The sequence below is a fragment of the Hypomesus nipponensis genome, chromosome 24, assembly GCF_054491055.1.
Source record: "Hypomesus nipponensis isolate SF chromosome 24, ASM5449105v1, whole genome shotgun sequence".
Classification (NCBI taxonomy): domain Eukaryota; kingdom Metazoa; phylum Chordata; class Actinopteri; order Osmeriformes; family Osmeridae; genus Hypomesus; species Hypomesus nipponensis.
In genome coordinates this window covers 7,114,996-7,132,583 of record NC_140384.1, presented here as the reverse complement: position 1 = coordinate 7,132,583, position 17,588 = coordinate 7,114,996, and the positions used below count along the sequence as shown (strand labels likewise).

The following is a 17,588-nucleotide window of genomic DNA, read 5'->3' as shown; positions in this document are numbered from 1 at the left end:
GCAATACAAAATAGAGGCTCATTTTCTAAATAACAGCTTTCTTTCATGAAATAACAAGGTCACAATCAACAATCAGTTTTGCTTCAGATAGTCATTTACCTCTTAGTTCCACAGTCTGCCGTTGGATTGTTAAGTACTAAACTATGCAATGCACAAAATATCTTTTTTAATTGGTACACATGCCATCAGTGGAAAGCTATGATTCTTGTGATTCTATTTATATAAACCGTTTCAAGGTCGAGTCGCAACAGCAGGTACAATCAATGTCTTTGTCCGACCACAAACATGTCAACAAACCGAAAGAAAACAGAAGTGACTCACCCAGTTTCACCGGTCCAAACGATCCAACCAAGTCAAATATATAGACCAAAAGGTCTCTTGTTGCATCATTCTAAAGTGGTGGCCTTTTGCGCTGTAGTCATCCACGTAAACTACGTTCTAACTTCAGTTCAGATGTAAACATCCCTGACGTCTCGGTCTCTAAATGTCCACTGCACTCTGACCTTTGGATTGACACCTTCTGTGACCCAATAGGAGCTGTCCTGTCCGGTCCACAGCCTTCAACAGCCATCCAGGGCCTCATCAGAAGAAGCTTCCCCAACCAACTCTAACTTCAGAGTGTCACCTTTCAAAAGAGACCACAAGCATTCATGTATCCTCCAAATTGTTCGAGAACATGCTTTCAATTTACTTTGGGCATGCCTCCTTTAGGCTTTGAAGGCTAATTTGACCGGATTGATTGTTTGTCGATTGCAGCAGAGGTAAACAATACTCTGAAACAACATGAAAAACAAAGGCCAAAAAACACATTGTTGGAAACACATTTGAATACAATAACTTGTTACAACTTTAAACGTAAATTACAACTCTAAGTTCATTGAAGCGTCATTCCACACAGAAAAATTATTTATTTTTAAATACAGTATGTTCTAAGGAACATCTTGTAAAACATCACGTCAACTATAAAATATGTATCCTGTAGACTTAAGAAGAGAAGAGTTTAACATGGCAGAAAAGGCATTTTGGCAACTTCTCCTTCACCGTCTGGCAATTGCAATGGCACACACATCCCAAAGCACTGATATCACAAACCAATCCTCACCTGCAATGGTCCTTATGTTAATCTAATACAGCTCAAAACATTCCACCAATAATAGTTAGATACTGGAGGGAAGGAGTCGATAAATCAAATGTTGCCATTTCAAATCTTAAAAAGCAATTAAAACAACAGTTAGCTGGTGCTAATAATCATGGATATTCTCAATAAATGTATGATTTCCTTTTACTGCAATAAGTACAATTAATAAAATAATGGCAGCAATTAAATCTCAGTCAAATCCTGCTGTATCAACAATTTCAGATACAAACCTGAGAGCAAATGCTTACTGAACATGACATGACCTAAAAATATTACATTGCTGCAAAGTCACAGATATCTCTCTTAATATTTCCAACAGTCAACAGAGCAGTAGCACCGAACAGAAGCTTTGTCAAATGCTCTCAAATCTCAGGTCCCCGTGGCAACAACAGCAACAATCATTTCCCCTAATAAATATAAGCCTTAAGTAGAGGCATCATATGATGGTGTGTCAGCCACTTTTTAAAAAGCATTTACTTACGCTTTTCACAGAGGCTGTACCACTGTGACAATTATACAAAACCTCTGACAATCTCCTTGCTACATTTTTGCTGTTGTGGCGAATACATATATATAAAATTAGATGAGTAGAAAACATCGATAAAAGCAATTTCAAAATAGCATACATTCAGGTAGAGTGCACTAAAAGCAGATTGCATAATCATCCTCCAATAAGGTCCTGTACAACACTTGAGAATACCAAAAGCTTTTTCACATTTCACAATGATAGATGCAGGGCATGCATTACATTCCTGGACGGCTGACAGAATCACAGGGGATGACGCGAAACATCCTCATCCACACTCTGTCCCAGCGTCAGGCTCACTTTGGGCCCTGTCTGGTCAAAGTTCCAACTGCCAAAACTAGCCTTTACTATGTTTGGGCGTAATTTATGACACTGTGTGTGTGTGTGTGTGTGTGAGGGGGAGGGGCAGTCAAAGAGTGGCATTGTTAGGGCATGGAGCCACTGTCTGACGTTCATGAAGAATTCATCTCTGGAGGAGGTCATTCATGCAGAAAGCATGGCAGTTCAGGAGGCCCTCTGGGGTCCCAGTCACTCCTTTACCCGACCTCCCCTACGGCTGGGGTGGGATGGTGCCCAGGCTCTCGCCCCCCTAGGCTGACTCCAGGGGTATCCCCGCTTCAGGGGGTCAGGATCAGGCTAGTGTCGTCCTCCTTCTCCCGGCGCTGGAAGGTGGCGTGGGCCTGCTCCAGGTCCAGGATCACCCCCAGCAGCCTGGCAGCGACGGCCTGGCTGGGCCTGAGGACCAGCCCACTGCACTCTGCTCCGTCCTCCTCTAGCGGGGCCTGGCTGCCCGGCATCTCAAGGTACTGTTTTCTGAAATCACAGCGACATGCACCTCACTATCAAATAAATGACTGACTTGCTATCAGCTAAGATGATTCATTATTGTTTTGTATAAAAATGATCAACTAAATGGTGTGTATTGAGCAAGTGTTGACAGTCAACATTCTGTTTACGAAGCCGAATCAGCAGTATCCTCTTGGAACGTGTTGCAATGTAGACCCCTTGTGGCTGTTGAAAGAACTGCGCCGTGTTAACGGTTGTTTATCACAGCCTCCCAGCCAGGAAGGAACCAAGCTGACCTGAGCTTGTCTCGGCCCTGCAGCAGCTGTTTGTAGATGGTCTGGGCCTCCGCATCCGGGTCCAGAGGGTCGCTCCAGTCCCCCAGGGTCACCGCAGAGTGGGTGCGACTGCAACCTAAAGCTGGACCACGAGGACAGGTGAGGTTGTAAGGGGCCATGGCTATGGCAGGCAGGCTATTGTTTGCAGGTTCGTGCTTTTAGACGCATACAGGTGTGAGCTGTGTGGTTTGTGGAGGGATGTGATTGAGTGAGACCAGGAGGAGAGCAGGAAGTTACCGGCCCGGTCCGTCTGGAGGCAGCAGGTCCACTTGCTGCTGCGGTGCGCCCCCGGGTGGAAGGAGGGCAGCATGCGCTCATTGTAGATACTGGCCTTCCTGATGGCCGACAGCCACTGGTTCAGCTCATTCACGTTCTGCGCGTAAAACAACAAGGTCAGAGAACGGCACGACCGCCGCAGGCCCAAACGAGGTTTCCGGTCTACGGTAGGTGCCTTCCGTGACCGTGCGGCGCCTTTGTGGTCAGCGACTGTACCTTGCACTGGATGTACATGGGGTGCAGCTGCCCGTCGTTGTCCTGGGTGACGACCTGCATCACGTTCTGCTGCTGGAAGGCGTTCTCATCCACCCTCTCCACGGCAACCACGCGCTGGACGGGGATGGAGGAGCGCACCTGCAACACACGCAGCGCGGCTCAGTCTCCATCGCCTCCCGAAAGGACGCAATGCTCCTTTAGGATGTCCCAAAACTTTAAAGAGCATGGCACCAATGCGATGATGTGCAACAATGTTTGTGCAAAGGACAGGTCTGAGAGAGGAGATGGGGAGAAGCGTGAGGGCCTGGGGGGGAGGGAACGTGGTGGGAAAGCTGCTTTAATGTGTAAATCAGCCTCTTCTGTCGACGGCCCGTTTCGGCCTGTGGAGTTGACGCACAGCGAGAGGGGCGAGGAGGGGCGAGGAGGGCCAGGGATATTGTTCACAGTCTGATTTGCAATGTTAGCATGAATATCCACAGCTTTCAATTAACCTGGCCTTTATTCCTAGAACACAAAGGAAGGAGCCAGCTCAAAGAGACAGCCTCTCACCGCCTTGGCTCTCTTCCTCATCTCCTTCTCTCTGTCTCTCTTTGTCTCTCTCTCTCTGACTGTCTCTCTCTCTCACTGTCTTTCTCTGTCTCCCTCTCTCTCTCTCTCTCTCTCTCTCTCTCTCTCTCTCTCTCTCTCTCTCTCTGTCTTTCTCTCTGTCTCTCTCTCACTGTCTCTCACTGTCTCTCTCTGTCTCTCTCTCACTGTCTCTCTCTCACTGTCTGTCTCTCTCTCACTCTCTCTCTCACTGTCTCTCTTTCTTTGTCTACCTCTGGGCTCTGGGACCTGGTGGCGGCAATTAATTTCCTGAGGCTACACTCTCTCTCCCTCTTTCTCTCTCTTTGTCTCTCTCCCTCTCTCTCTCTCTCTCTCTCTCTCTCTCTCTCTCTCTCTCACACAATTATTATCTGGACTAGCATCACATGATAATAACCTCTCCTCTAATGATGTTTTCACATGGTGTGAAATACAAATAAATTAGACTAAGGGATGATTAAAAGGCTTCCTCTTTTCACGAGGCAGGATGACGATCAAACACTCTTTGAAGGCAGCGCAGGAACCAGTCCTTCATCAGAGAGCATAATGCCTGCTAATAACGAGTCCCAGCGAGGGGGACACAGAACTCTGAGCTTGTCACGTCTGTCTCCTCTCTGTGACGCCAGGGCGCCAAGGCATCGTCACACGTCCCCACCTGCCAGTCAGGAGTCTTGGCGTAGGACAGGGTCTCGCTGGTCAGCCAGAAGTAGCGCTTCTTGAAGGCAAAGCGGGAGAGGAGCTGAGGGCCCTCGGCCTTGTGCTTCTGGAGGAAGCCCTCCTTCACCGTGACCGAGGGCAGGAACACGGCTCTCTGGGGAACCTCGGACACTGCGGAGAAGGACGGGAGAGAAATCAGGCAAACGTAGGGGGGGGGGGGGGGGAGGGGGAGTGTCCTTTTCGTTTGTGTGAACACAAGGTGGCGCCATAGCGGTGTTGTTGTCGGGAGTAAACTTGGTTGACTACCGTGTCCTCCTCTTGTCCGTCACCCTCTCACTGCCACTGGGCTGTGGCTCTCCCCCTGATCATGTTCTGACCACATACAGACCGATGGAACAAGGAGTCCAACGCAGCACGACAAATCCCTCTGAAGAGCATTAAATGTCAAACTGGCCTTTTGAGTGGGGGAACCAGGTGGGTGAGATGACATATGGAGATTAGAACCTGATATGTCAGAGGGATAATATTGTGTGGCAACAACAGGCCAGGTGACACGTGACGATAGCACATAGTGGGTGACGGGTGTGACGGAAAAGGGGGTGGCAGTGGACTCCACACTCCAACGGCCAGCCAACTCCGCTCTACCCCTAACCCCCCCTATGGGCTCCCAGCTGGCTATGAATATTTCACCAGAAGGCCATTGTTCCAACTGATTCCAGTAATGAGTGGGACCTGCCACACTGGCACCTGGTTAGCACCTGGATAGGTAGGAGCCCAGCCAAGCTGCACTGTTTACCACCAGTAGGTAGACTGATAGAGAGGGGGTTATCACTGCTAGCAATGGTCACTGTTAGCTTGCTTTCAACGGGGGTCTTGAGAATAAACACAGTCTTCGAGATTCCCTCTTACCACTGTCGTGGTCGATGTCGATGAGCTTGTCCAGGAAGTCTTTCACCGAGGCCACGCTGCAAAGGATGATGGGATGGAGGGGTGCCATCCACTGCTCCTTGCCATGACCCAGCTGGAGGCCCAGGTTCCCCACACTCTGCACAGCCTGACAGACACGCACAGTTCACGCTCTCTCTGTGCACACGAGTTCCTGACACAACACAAACCCCAATTCCCTGCGCTGACAGGTGGTTAACCTCGCGGTAAATGACGGTATAATTTGTTTCCGTGCACACTTTTGGTATCTGGATGCTTAGACTGTCAGTCACGAGCGCTCTCTCCCTCTCTCTCTCTCTCTCTCTCTATTTCTCTCTATTTCTCTCTCTGTCTCTCTCTCTATTTCTCTCTCTCTCTCTCTCTCTCTCTCTCTCTCTCTCCCTCTCTCTCTCTCTCTCTCTATTTCTCTCTCTGTCTCTCTCTCTATTTCTCTCTCTATTTCTCTCTCTGTCTCTCTCTCCCTCTCTCTCTCTCTCTCTCTCTCTCTCTCTCTCTCTCTCTCTCTCCCTCTCTCTCTCTCTATTTCTCTCTCTGTCTCTCTCTCTATTTCTCTCTCTATTTCTCTCTCTGTCTCTCTCTCTCTCTCTCTCTCTCTCTCTCTCTCTCTCTCTCTGTCTCTCTCCCTCCCTCCCTCTCTCTCTCTCTCTCTCTCTCTCTATTTCTCTCTCTGTCTCTCTCTCTCTATTTCTCTCTCTATTTCTCTCTCTGTCTCTCTCTCTTCTCTCTCTCCTCTCTCTCTCTCTCTCTCTCTCTCTCTCTCTCTCTCTCTCTCTCTCTCTCTCAGTCTCTCTCAGTCTCTCTGTCTCTCAGTCTCTCAGTCTCTCAGTCTCTCTCCCTCTCTCTCTCTCTCTCTCTCTCTCTCTCTCTCTCAGTCTCTCTCTGTCTCTCAGTCTCTCTCTCTCTCTCTCTCTCTCTCTCTCTCTCTCTCTCTCTCTCTCTCTCTCTCTCTCTCTCTCTCTCTCTCTCTCTCTCTCTCTCTCTCTCTATCTCAGTCTCTCTGTGTGAGCTCAAACAGGCCCCCGCGGCAGGCTAGCTCCCTCTTTGTCCTGCCCACACCTGGCCCTGGGTGCAGAGGAAGCCCCTCTCCCTACTCCCCTGTGATGCTCCGCTTTGAACCACAGCCTGGCCATGCGCGCGGGCACCAGAGGTAAAAATAGCCTGTTCTCTGTGAAGGACCCATGGCAACAGGACTTCAGCACCGTGGACAGCAACAGTCAGCTCCACAAAGCTGGATTACTGGCTGTTGAACCATGAGTCCTTACACAGACACTCACTGGTGAAAAAAAAACAGGGCATCCGCGCACACACACCCTCCCTAGTCACAAACACAGAAACTTGAAAAATGTGTGTGTCGGCGCGCGTGTGTGTGTGTGTACCTTGGCCAACAGTAAGAGTGTCCTGCTGGTGCGAGTGTCCGCGTGTTGGTCCCTCAGGTGAAAGAGTTTTGGCGTGAGAATGGCGGGAGCAAAGAAACGCAGGAAGAAGAAGCCGCTGATGGCCAGATACTTCACATCCTGAAGGAGAAGGGGAAACACACAGACAGCGTGAGACAGAAGCAATCAAACCCGCTGATTCCGCAGCGCTGATTGTGTGTTGACGAAACCGCTCCTCCGGGAAACTCATCAGCGCGCGTCTCTGATTCAGCCTCCGAGCCCTTGACCTCTGACCTCTGACCTCTGACCTCTGACTGTGGGGGGGGGCTCACCTCGTTCTGGGGCTCGGGGAACTGCTCCTCCACCCTCTTGTGGAGCTGCTTGAAGGCCACCCTCATGACCGGAGGGCACTGAGCCACGGAGCTGACGATGGACTCGACGATGTTGGACAGGTAGCCCTGCAGCATCTCCACGCTGCTCTCGCGCACCTCCGCCTCCGACGCCGCGCCTTTGAAGGAGATCCGCCTTCAGGAGAAACATAAGGAGAAGAGTATCTCCTCGTCGTGAACATGTAGGAGGTCTCGGATCCTTTAAACGAAGCTAGTCATTCCCTCTGGAGACTGTGGGTTTCAGCCTTCTGGAGGCGATGAGACCACTGTGACCGGGAGAATCTTAAGCACTGCAATGCATCTTTTCTGGATGGCTCGATGCAACGACATGCCGTGCCGCTGGATGTATATAGTTGATGAATCCTTTGACATGCGTGAGTGGTGCGGTGATCGGCAGGTGTGGTCTAGGAAGACGTGCGATCAGCCAGATAGCAGGTCAAGTCTAGGCAGGCACAGACACAGTTGTGGGGGCCGGATCTCGGAAACATCTCTATGTCACATATAGACATCCCAGGGGGGTTTCTGTAGTTGCCAAGCAACAATCTTCTCCCCCATTTTTACGTTTCCTTTTCATCTCTAGGTGTTGATGTAGTCTCTCACAAAACTGCAGTGTAAGATCTTCTAGAATGGTCTCATTAGTGTTTTCTATGATGGCTGCATTGTCTTATTGTCTTACGCACATTGGATCCCTAGTGAGGCATGGTTGTGGTTAAGCTCTGGTAAATGACCTTAGAGGAAGACAAGGGATTCAGGAGACAAAGTGTGCTGTGAAACAGAATATTATCCATTTTTAGACAACCGCAGTTAATCTACCTGGTTCTGTTTAGGTCGATCTTACACGGGTCCAGTTCGATGTACTTCTTGTCATCGAAGATGCGGTTGATGATGGGCTTCAAGACCTCGTGCAGGTACAGCATCCCCACTGCCTGCGTGGAGCACAGCGAGCTGTCGTCTGTGGTGCGTCCAACGGAAGAGGAAAGCATGCGAATACACTCAGGGAAACGGCGGCTTACCTTCATAAACTGCTCCATGGCTTTGGACGCCAGGGAGTTTGAGCGAAACAGGGTGTTTGGATCCGCTGAAAGGAGGGGGTGAAACATGAGGTGAAAAAAACTGGAGTTTTCGAGAAAAGTGACACGTCTTCGCCAAGAGAGAGGAGAGACAGCAGGTGAACCAGGGCAGCGGTATGTCAGTGCTGTGTGTTAGTATTCCAATAAGTAACGTTCGTTTTTAACTGACACTATGCTGTTCTTCTGTGGCCCAGTGTCCAACCCAGCTACCGTAATCCTTTTATGGGAAAACACTGATATAACCATGGCGATATGACCTTCCTGATGGGGTTGTTGACAGTGAGTGGACACACGAGGGGACTTGGGGACTAAAACCATCAATGCAGTAAGGGACAAACACGAGATGACTCAAAGTGTCTTCTGAACACTGTAGACTGTAGCTCTGTCTTGTGTTTTCTACTTGGTCTGTGTGGCCTGCTTTAATGCCTTGCTGCTCCCGAGTGTCTATTTTGATCTTGTGATCAACCAGCTCCTGTTTGGATCGTGTGGAGTTGCTATGGAAACTTAGGCACTTTGCTTGTTATCTCAAACCACACGAACAAACACCGCCGACCACAACAGAACTACCTATGAATTAGTTCGGGGAGGGGGTGGTGGTGGGGGTGGGGGGCGGGGGTACCAAAACATAATTGATGAACACCCAGAACTTGTGAAATGACTGGTAGAGTGAATAATTGGCGGACGTCTGATAAATATAGAGCCCGAGGGCGGTGGGCACCCACACAGGCGAGGACGGCAGCGATTAGAAAACAAGCGTCAAGTCAGAGTTAAATACCAGCAACACTTAGCCTCTGAGGAGCACTGGGGAGCTGCAGCAGGTGATATCTCAGCGCTCTCCTTCACTCTGACTAACACACGAGCTGTGTGTGTGCGCGCGCGTGTGTGTGTGTGTGTGTGTGCGCGCGCGTGTGTGTGTGTGCGCGTGTGTGTGTGGGGGGGGGGTGCGTCCATGTGCATACATGCGTTTCAAAGAGTTTCAGTGACAATTATCCAGTCTAATCTAGATCACACAAAAAAATACCTTTTCTAAAGCAATGCAAGCCTTTTTTTCTTAGCTTTGCTAAGCGGTACACCGTAACCGGCCCAGACAGCATGTCTTACAGGTGTGGTTGACCTCGCGAATGTTGAGGTAGTCCAGAAAGGGCACCACCAGCCCCTGGCCCAGGTAGATCTTCACCAGAGTCATGGCCACATCCTGCCTGCTCTCCACCGTGGTCACTTCCTCCAGCATGGTCAGAGGACTGTGGTCCTCCACCTCCAAACACAGGTGAAGAGGAAACAGGAAGCAGCCATGTGAAGCACACACAGGAAGTGACACAGGAAGTCTGACCCCAAGGGCGCACATTCTAAGAAACGCACAACAGCCCTATACCGATGTTTCGGAAATTAATTTGCATGCTGTCTCCGTCGATTCATACTTTGTCATTTAACGAATGACAGATCAACAATAACCATTAGACTCAGTAGCACAGTGTAGCTTGTGCAGGAGCCATTGAGTGGACAGTTTTGTGCTGGTTTTCCAGGTAGGATTCAAACACATCCAAGACGTGACCGCAGATCCGCACCACCACTCTCGGCTTTAGTGAATCCCGGTGCAGGGTTACCCGCTTACCTCCGCAGGGGAGATCACTGACTCCACCAGCAGGTCCAGCAGAGGCTGGTAGTACAGGGAGGGCAGGATCCTGTCCTCCACCAGGCGAACCTTCAGACGCAGAGCACCCAGCTTGCCTCTGAGTTGTGGACACGCACACACATACAGACACACACAAACACAAAGACACGTGCACACACACGCACGCAGGTCAGGTAGAGGCCCCAGTGCATGTGTCGAGGGCTTGACGTTTGGCCCTCTCGGTGCTGTGGCCTCACTTCCTGGGGCCGGAGGAGCTCCACGCCACACAGAGACACTTTGAGTGTGATGTGAGCCAAGCCCACGCTGCCATTCCGCTCCCTTCCCTTCCCCCCTCCTCCCGCCCCGGCCAAACTGCAGACATCTGAGCTCCTCTCTGACTGTACAGCGTCATCTCCTACATAAACACCATCCTGAAGCTATGAGTCACTCGCTAATGAATCTCTGTGTACAGATTGTCATCCACGCAGCGGCAGAGCTGCTATCACGGCTTCGAACGAATCAGTTTGTGCGGATGCGCTGTGAGTTCAAGCCTCGCTAAGCTGTGCAGCCCTGGAGAGGGATGAAGGCTTGTAACCCCCTCAGGGAAGACGGTGAGTCATGGACGAGAAGGAAGAGGAGGTCTTTTGTACTTTTCCTCAATTTTCCCTTTTCTTTTCGGTGTCATTTCTTTTCTAGGGCTTTCAGACACAAACACGTTGACGCGTTGTCCTTACCCGGCGTCGTCGTCGTGGTTTCCCAGGGGTAGCAGGCGAAACCAACCCTGCAGCAAAGGTGTCTTATGCAGACACGCAAAAGGGATTTCCACCTGTTTGGGGGGGGACAATATCCAACTGAGACCAGAACTTCAGAGCCTGTGAGTCCGACACGCAGTTCTCACACACATTTTTCGCGGGGAGGGATTAGGAATAAATAACAGAGTGGTCACCTTGCCCAGGAAGTCATTCTTCCCCACCATGTCCCAGTCCCAGACTTCCAGAGTGACGATCCCTCCCTCGTTCAGCTCCTCCATCTCCAACTCCAACTCCAGAGTCTCTCCCCAGTGTGGGAACCGGGTCTTCTTGATGATCTTCAAAAACACAAGACACACACACACACACAGAAGAAACCTTCACATGAGCAGAGTGTTGTCATAAAAATTGCACTTTTGACTTTTTTGTCGAGCTCCGCTACTCACAGAGGTCTCCGCACTGTGGTTGTTGAAGAGGATTCTGGCAAAGGGGTCAGAGGTGCCAGAGATATCTCGTGGAGCCAGGTCCCTGTGGGGTCACACACAAACCACACATGTCTTGGAACCATGATAAGCTCTCGTTATATATCTTATACTGCAGTTTTTGTCACATTTACACAAGTCTTGAATTTATTTCCCATGCTTTTACCCCCTATTCTCCATCTGATTTTAAGTTGTATTCGAGCCCGTCTTTTTGAGCAGACTGGAGACTATTCCCCGACTGACAGGCTCATTAGCACCAAGCCAGGGGGTGAGAGGGAGGATAGACCAGGCCGCAGATGGGGGAGTGAGTGAGGTGAGACGGTGACAATGACTCAGTACAGAGCTGCCAGTGTGGGCAGGAGGCCTGTAGGCGATGGTGACGTCACTGCCCCCGTCCACCGGGAGTCCATTTTGAATGGGAGTCAATGGGAGGATGACCAGGGGCACGAGTACTGAACGCTCCAGAACCTAAGTCCATTTTGAATGGGAGTCAATGGGAGGATGACCAGGGGCACGAGTACTGAACGCTCCAGAACCTAAGTCCATTTTGAATGGGAGTCAATGGGAGGATGACCAGGGGCACAAGTACTGAACGCGCCAGAACCTAAGTCCATTTTGAATGGGAGTCAATGGGAGGATGACCAGGGGCACGAGTTTCTGCACGTAGTACTCCCTGGCAGTGATCCAATGCACATCTGGTGACAAATTCGTTGGTTGGAAGCCCTCTTCAAGACGGTCTGAACACTGTTGATTCAAACTCCACAGAAGCAGTCAGGCTGGAAGGGTGCCATGCTCTCAGAGCAATGAGCAGTGTTCCCATGGCCGCTTGGGAACCTGCTCTCAGCATCTCGTTCCTTAATGGCTTTCCGGGGGCACTTTTCTCCATAAATGAGCTTAGCTTCTCCTAGTCCGCTCCCTGTGATTCAGCGCAGTCTGCTGGCGATGACATCTGTTTACTTTACAACTCGAGGCCACGACAATCACACATCGACTGGCGAGCATTGTGACATGGGCTGATTCAATTACAAAACCCCAAAATCTATCACTCAGCGGAGAAGCATTCTTCTCCCTTAATCAGATACGCTCTCCGGGGTTGCGACAGTTATCCGGCTCCATGAAAGGATCGATCAATAAAGTTGAATCAATGCAGTGATGTCCTTTACCTGGCCTCTATAAAGTGACAACGCAGGCCTGTCCTCTGGGCATCTTTCAGCAGCTCCAGACCCAGATGAATCTCTCCCTGCACCTCCTCATCAGGGTCCACCCTAATCAGGTTCATCCAGCTGTCCAGGCCTGCTCACATGGAAGGAGACACACACCAACAAAAACAACACAGCCTTGAAACAGCAAAGTTAATAGTTCAGAAAGATAAGAGGAGATTGAAAGGAGATTTTTTATTTTTCTTTCAACCAACGCAGAAGTTTCCCATGTTGGTATGAGGGACTGGTTGACTCAGTGGCACTGGCAACATGTTGCAGTGAATCATAGTGTCAGGGCTGTCAACTTTTCTAAAAACTTGGAGTGAGATTTGCCCGAGACAAGCTTTTTACTGCTGTTGGCGTGTCTATGTTGCTTCACTCAGTGTGCCTGCCCCTCGTCCATTACTGTTTCCAACGTTAGCAGAACTACTTGGTTGGCGTTGCCTTCTCAGCGTGAGAAATACAATGTGTGGCATGAGAGTGTGTGAACTGGATGAAATGCATGTCTCACGGCCAACGCGTGAGAGTTGGCAGCCCTGCAGTGCTGAACACAGAAAGCATGGTCAGTTTGTTACTGGGAGAAAGCAACTGCTGTTAGACACTAAGTATCACATAGGCTGTTTGGCATGTGTGCTGTTAAAAGCACACGCATAAAGCCCCAACATTATTTTAACACTGTCGAGTTCATGGATATGAAATCCAGTCTACAAGACAAGCATCTTCGAGTGTAGCCATGCTGAAAGAAAGGTAAATATGGGGAATTACCTAAAAGGAAAAACCTAAAAACAACTTTTCAATCACTGTGACCTATGGTGCCCTGAGAAACATTTCTAAGGGGTCATGGGAATCTGCTGGTCTGGTCACCTTTTAGTCTCCTAACCCTTGATTTACCCTCACTCGCCTGCCGCCCACAGTACAGTTGTCAACATATGGGAAGGAAATATGGGAGTGATTTGTACATTGCAAAATCCATGTTGGTGGTAATCTGTCATACCTTTAGCTTGGGATCCTATGGCCTCTTTGCTGAGAGATATCTTCCCAATGACATCATCATGGCTGCGAGAGAGAGAGAGAGAGAGAGAGAGAAAGAGAGAGAGAGAGAGAGAGAGAGAGAGAGAGAGAGAGAGAGAGAGAGAGAGAGAGAGAGAGAGAGATTGATTTATCTGCCTCGGGATGCTTGTTTACTTGCTCGGTTTCTTTCTCCTTGCACTCCTAAACACATTCTCTACCTCACAGGTGAGATCACCCTGACCGAGGAGGGTGGTCTTACCCAATCGTATCTTCATCCATGACGTAGAAGGAGAGAGTGTGAAACCCCATTGGCAGGTGGAGCGTGTACTCTTCACCCCAGAAAGGGTTGAGGTTCTTCCACACAGTAGCTGTCCTGTGAAGGGGTCACATGTGTACCGTTGTGAAGGACCACCTAATCCTTACACAGACCCTGATGTCCTATTCACACCAATACCCATGTCGTTTGTATATTCACATGGTGAATATTTTAATGTGAAGGACTGGGCTTTTGTGTTGAACACAGTAAAGGAATACTATGGTCGTTTTCAAATGGCAGATTACTTGTGATATCAGAATAAGAAGAATTGACAACCTAAACCCCTTCCAAGAGGATGGCATACAGATTACGAGGCTAATAGGTCGTAGTTAGTTTGTGCGGGGTGACAAATCGGGAGGTTGACACAAACCATTAACTTTTTATGGCGGGGGCGAATCACCAAACAATAATGTCTATCAAGAAAACAAACAGATTACACTTGTTATGTGGAGTGGTGCTCAGCATGAACATCACCCCCTACTACGTACCAGGCTTTCATTATTTTGCCTGCCAAGAACGGGAGCTTCCTGCAATTATTTATGCCCCCTCTCCATGGTTACCTGCGGGTGTCTTAAAGGCCAGTCCTGTATCAGGTTTATGGTGCTTAAGGTTCTCATACTGTGATCATCGCTACCGTGGTTACCTACACACCAGCATGGCTTGCCTCGTTGCAAGACTGGGGAGAACAACAGTCACAACAGCTAACACTCTCCTCATAAATCAACATAAAAAGAGTGATCTCACTGATCTAAATGGATTCTATTGTATTAAGTAAATGTTATGATTATGACTTAAAAACAAGTAGCAGCACTGAAAGACAACCCGTACTCAATGCATGTCAGTCAGAGAACAAATGTTCATGATACAGTGTTTAAATACAGAGCCTGTCACATACTGTCAAAGCATTTCTATAACAATTCTAGTGTGTTATAGTCCAGTGTAATGAAGGATGGTCATACGCACCTGGCCACAACTTCATTGTCAACTTTCACAATGCAGTAAGGGTCACTGGTCCCCGATCTTAAAAAGATGAGATCACAACAAAATTGGCTCAGATTTTGTCTAAATTACAAAACCACCTGTAATGGTTTTACATGTAGTTGTACTCTCTTGGAAGTCGCTTTGGATAAGAGCGTCTGCTAAATGCATAAATGTAATTATGGGCTTAGAGCCTATGCATGCCAACTCCTGAAAACAGTCTCATAAAAATGAAATTAACCAAATATAGAAATGTATAAAAACGGTTAGGCGATACGAATCATTTACAGCTCTGTGCCTCTTACGCTGCATGTGATCTGATGTGCAATACTAGGCTAGATCTCACAGAAATATATTGTCATCTTTGTAATTAAAAGAGGCGAGCAAGTCTGTGGTTTATGTCAATTAAGTGTTATACTTACACGTCTTTGGCCGACAGGTTTCTGCCCTCTACAATACGAAAATAAAGAGAAGTATTTTTGGCCATTTTTTAGAGAGGATGATATGTTTCCAATTCCTTTCAGCTGTCCATCCGCGATCCTTACAACTGTACCCTCCTCAGCTAGAGTTGTTCATCTCTGGCACCTTCAGCGCGTCAGGGCGCGTAGTGCAGCCTACCCATAAGATACGTAGCCAACTGTGTTAGACTCATCATTCAATGGTCTTGGTGGTTATCAATCTATGTGATTCTAATGGTTTACATCCACATTGGGCGTAAAAATAAGTTTGGCAGTGACAAAATCCTAATTTTGAAGATAATCCAATTTAATTTATAAATTAGTTAACAGAATGTAATAATAAATCTACTTGTCTTGATCTCATACGGGTCAAACTATATTTACCTTTATCGACCAGTGAGCTTTTATTGTTTATTATGAAAGTAAAACTGTACGCAACAGCTGCTCACCATGTTACACGGCCAACTGAAATAAACAGCGGGTGATATATTGGAAGTGGACGCCATCTGGTGGCGTTATTCTGCTGGATGGTGAAGAAACGACTGATGATGATTACGGACAGGCATCTTTAAGACAGCTAATTTCATTGTTTAGGGTCCTCTGGTGTTATCATATGCGACGCTACGACACAGATGCGACCAGTACAGAAATACATATTTTGAGTTATCCGTGCTGCTTTAGCTTCAACTATAAATATGTAACATAGGCTACCTATATATTGTAGACATGGACGGTTATCCCGGCGTCTATGACGAACAGACTGACTCTACAAAGCAACAAGAGAGACATTACTTTTTACTATCTGAACTACAAACTCTTGTTAAAGATTTGCCGAGGTGTGTATCTAGAGCTATCAAATGTAAAAAGTTAGCTGCCAGCATTGACAATGCCACTGTATTTAAAAAAAACAACGCCAAGTACTGAACCTGCAATGTCCTTTTTTCCCCACGTCAAGCTCATTCCAACAACGCCTGTCTTACACCACACTGAGTGACCTAGCTCTAGCTTTGATAGATGGAACAGTCTATGAGATAGTACAGGGACTCCTGGACATCCAGCACCTAACAGAGAGGAATCTGTACAACCAGAGACAGAAGATTCATGGGGAGCATCGTGGTATGTCTGCGTCACCTGCACGGTCCTGTTTAAAGATTTCTTTACTGGTGGTCGGCCGGTGTGGCTCGTTTATAGGCTATTGTGATGCAACGTAATCCACTTTCATCAAAGACCAAGGAAAACTATGTCAACTTGTTTTCTTAACCTGTGTTTTCTATTGGGCTTAGCTCTGAAGCAAGATCTGGCACGTAAACATAAAGAGGCCCTGCAGGTTTGCAAGTCTCACAACATGGCTGTTCTGAAAGCAAACCAACTAGGGGAAACAGAGGTATGGACTTGACAACCATGAATGTGCTGAATATTCTAAATAAGTTTCATACAATTGGAATTGCTCTCAAGTTCCTTTGTTTCCATCAGGCTCTAGATGTTCGAGTTCGAGAGGAGCAAAGGATGATGGATGAGAAGATTGTAGCTGAGATGGACCAGAAGGTGATAGACCAGCAGAACACACTAGAGAAGGCTGGTGTCCCTGGTTTCTACATTACAACAAACCCTCAGGTGAATGTCCATGATACAGCCTAAGACTTAGGCTAGAAGTGATGGTGCCATGCAATTGTGCTAATATATCTCAGCACCAGTTCCAGGAAATGACTTTATGCCAAATCAAAAGCTAGTTTGAAACTAGTTTAAGATGGGCAACCGAGCTACAAAACTGTACTGCTCCTCACAACAGACGGATCCCTGTATCTGGATAATCAGATATTGGGAGGGGACTGCAGTTTGGACAAACGTCCAGCAGGTGGCGATGGGCACGTTCCAACTGTAATGGCTCCAAGGTTTTATGTTTCCTTCCGTGTTTCCCTTCCTCCTTTCAGGAGCTAACAATGCAGATGAACCTGCTGGAGCTGATCCTGAAACTTCAACAGAAAGAGTCACAGTCAGGAAGTGTATCCTGATGGCTGGGGATGACAGTGATAAAGCACTTTTTCACCTTATGAACACATACTGAGAAGACCCCTCGCCCATGAGGTCACTAGCTCTCTCCTGTTCTGGGGTTCACCTCCTGGGAGGGGAGGCTGGTTCTCATGAGGTGTATGGCACCCGACAGCCACGAACAGAAGCAGCATTGTGTCATGAATCATGATGTTTAAAGGTTATCATCATCATCATCATCATCATCATCATTCCTTAGGCTGATTCCTGCTGATTCATGTAACCCTAGGGTTAATCCTAACCCATATTGTAGCTCTCAGAGCTATGCTGTGCAGTAGTACAGTGTTCATGTTGTTGTATGTTTGTTTTGGGTGACCAATGCTTCATAAGCAATACGTCCATCTTTGAGATCATGAATTGAATTTGATTGTAAACAGCGGAAGCATCTGGTTTCATTCAATAAAATAATTTGTTTCAAGGCGTTTGTGTGGATGCTCA

General features: G+C 48.1%; 2 protein-coding genes across 2 annotated transcripts; one reads left to right on the top strand and one right to left on the bottom strand.

The window, feature by feature from the left end:
* Positions 1–2,281: 2,281 nt before the first annotated feature.
* Positions 2,282–15,130, bottom strand: rasal1a (RAS protein activator like 1a (GAP1 like)). Its single transcript, XM_084690541.1, has 20 exons — positions 15,066–15,130; positions 14,629–14,685; positions 13,609–13,722; positions 13,333–13,394; positions 12,303–12,432; positions 11,104–11,185; positions 10,855–10,995; positions 10,643–10,734; positions 9,909–10,026; positions 9,398–9,551; positions 8,240–8,304; positions 8,040–8,152; positions 7,170–7,362; positions 6,841–6,978; positions 5,429–5,573; positions 4,518–4,690; positions 3,278–3,415; positions 3,023–3,158; positions 2,747–2,867; positions 2,282–2,477 (listed from the first exon to the last, which is right to left on the bottom strand). The coding sequence occupies exons 1-20, from the start codon at positions 15,128–15,130 to the stop codon at positions 2,282–2,284; spliced, it is 2,433 nt and encodes an 810-aa protein (XP_084546667.1).
* A 585-nt stretch (positions 15,131–15,715) lies between these two features.
* dgcr6 (DiGeorge syndrome critical region gene 6) lies at positions 15,716–17,571 on the top strand. The gene is made up of 5 exons (XM_084690551.1): positions 15,716–15,937; positions 16,057–16,217; positions 16,385–16,485; positions 16,575–16,715; positions 17,033–17,571. Exons 1-5 carry the CDS (start codon positions 15,828–15,830, stop codon positions 17,111–17,113), a joined length of 594 nt encoding a protein of 197 aa, XP_084546677.1. The 5' UTR covers positions 15,716–15,827; the 3' UTR covers positions 17,114–17,571.
* Positions 17,572–17,588: the final 17 nt, after the last annotated feature.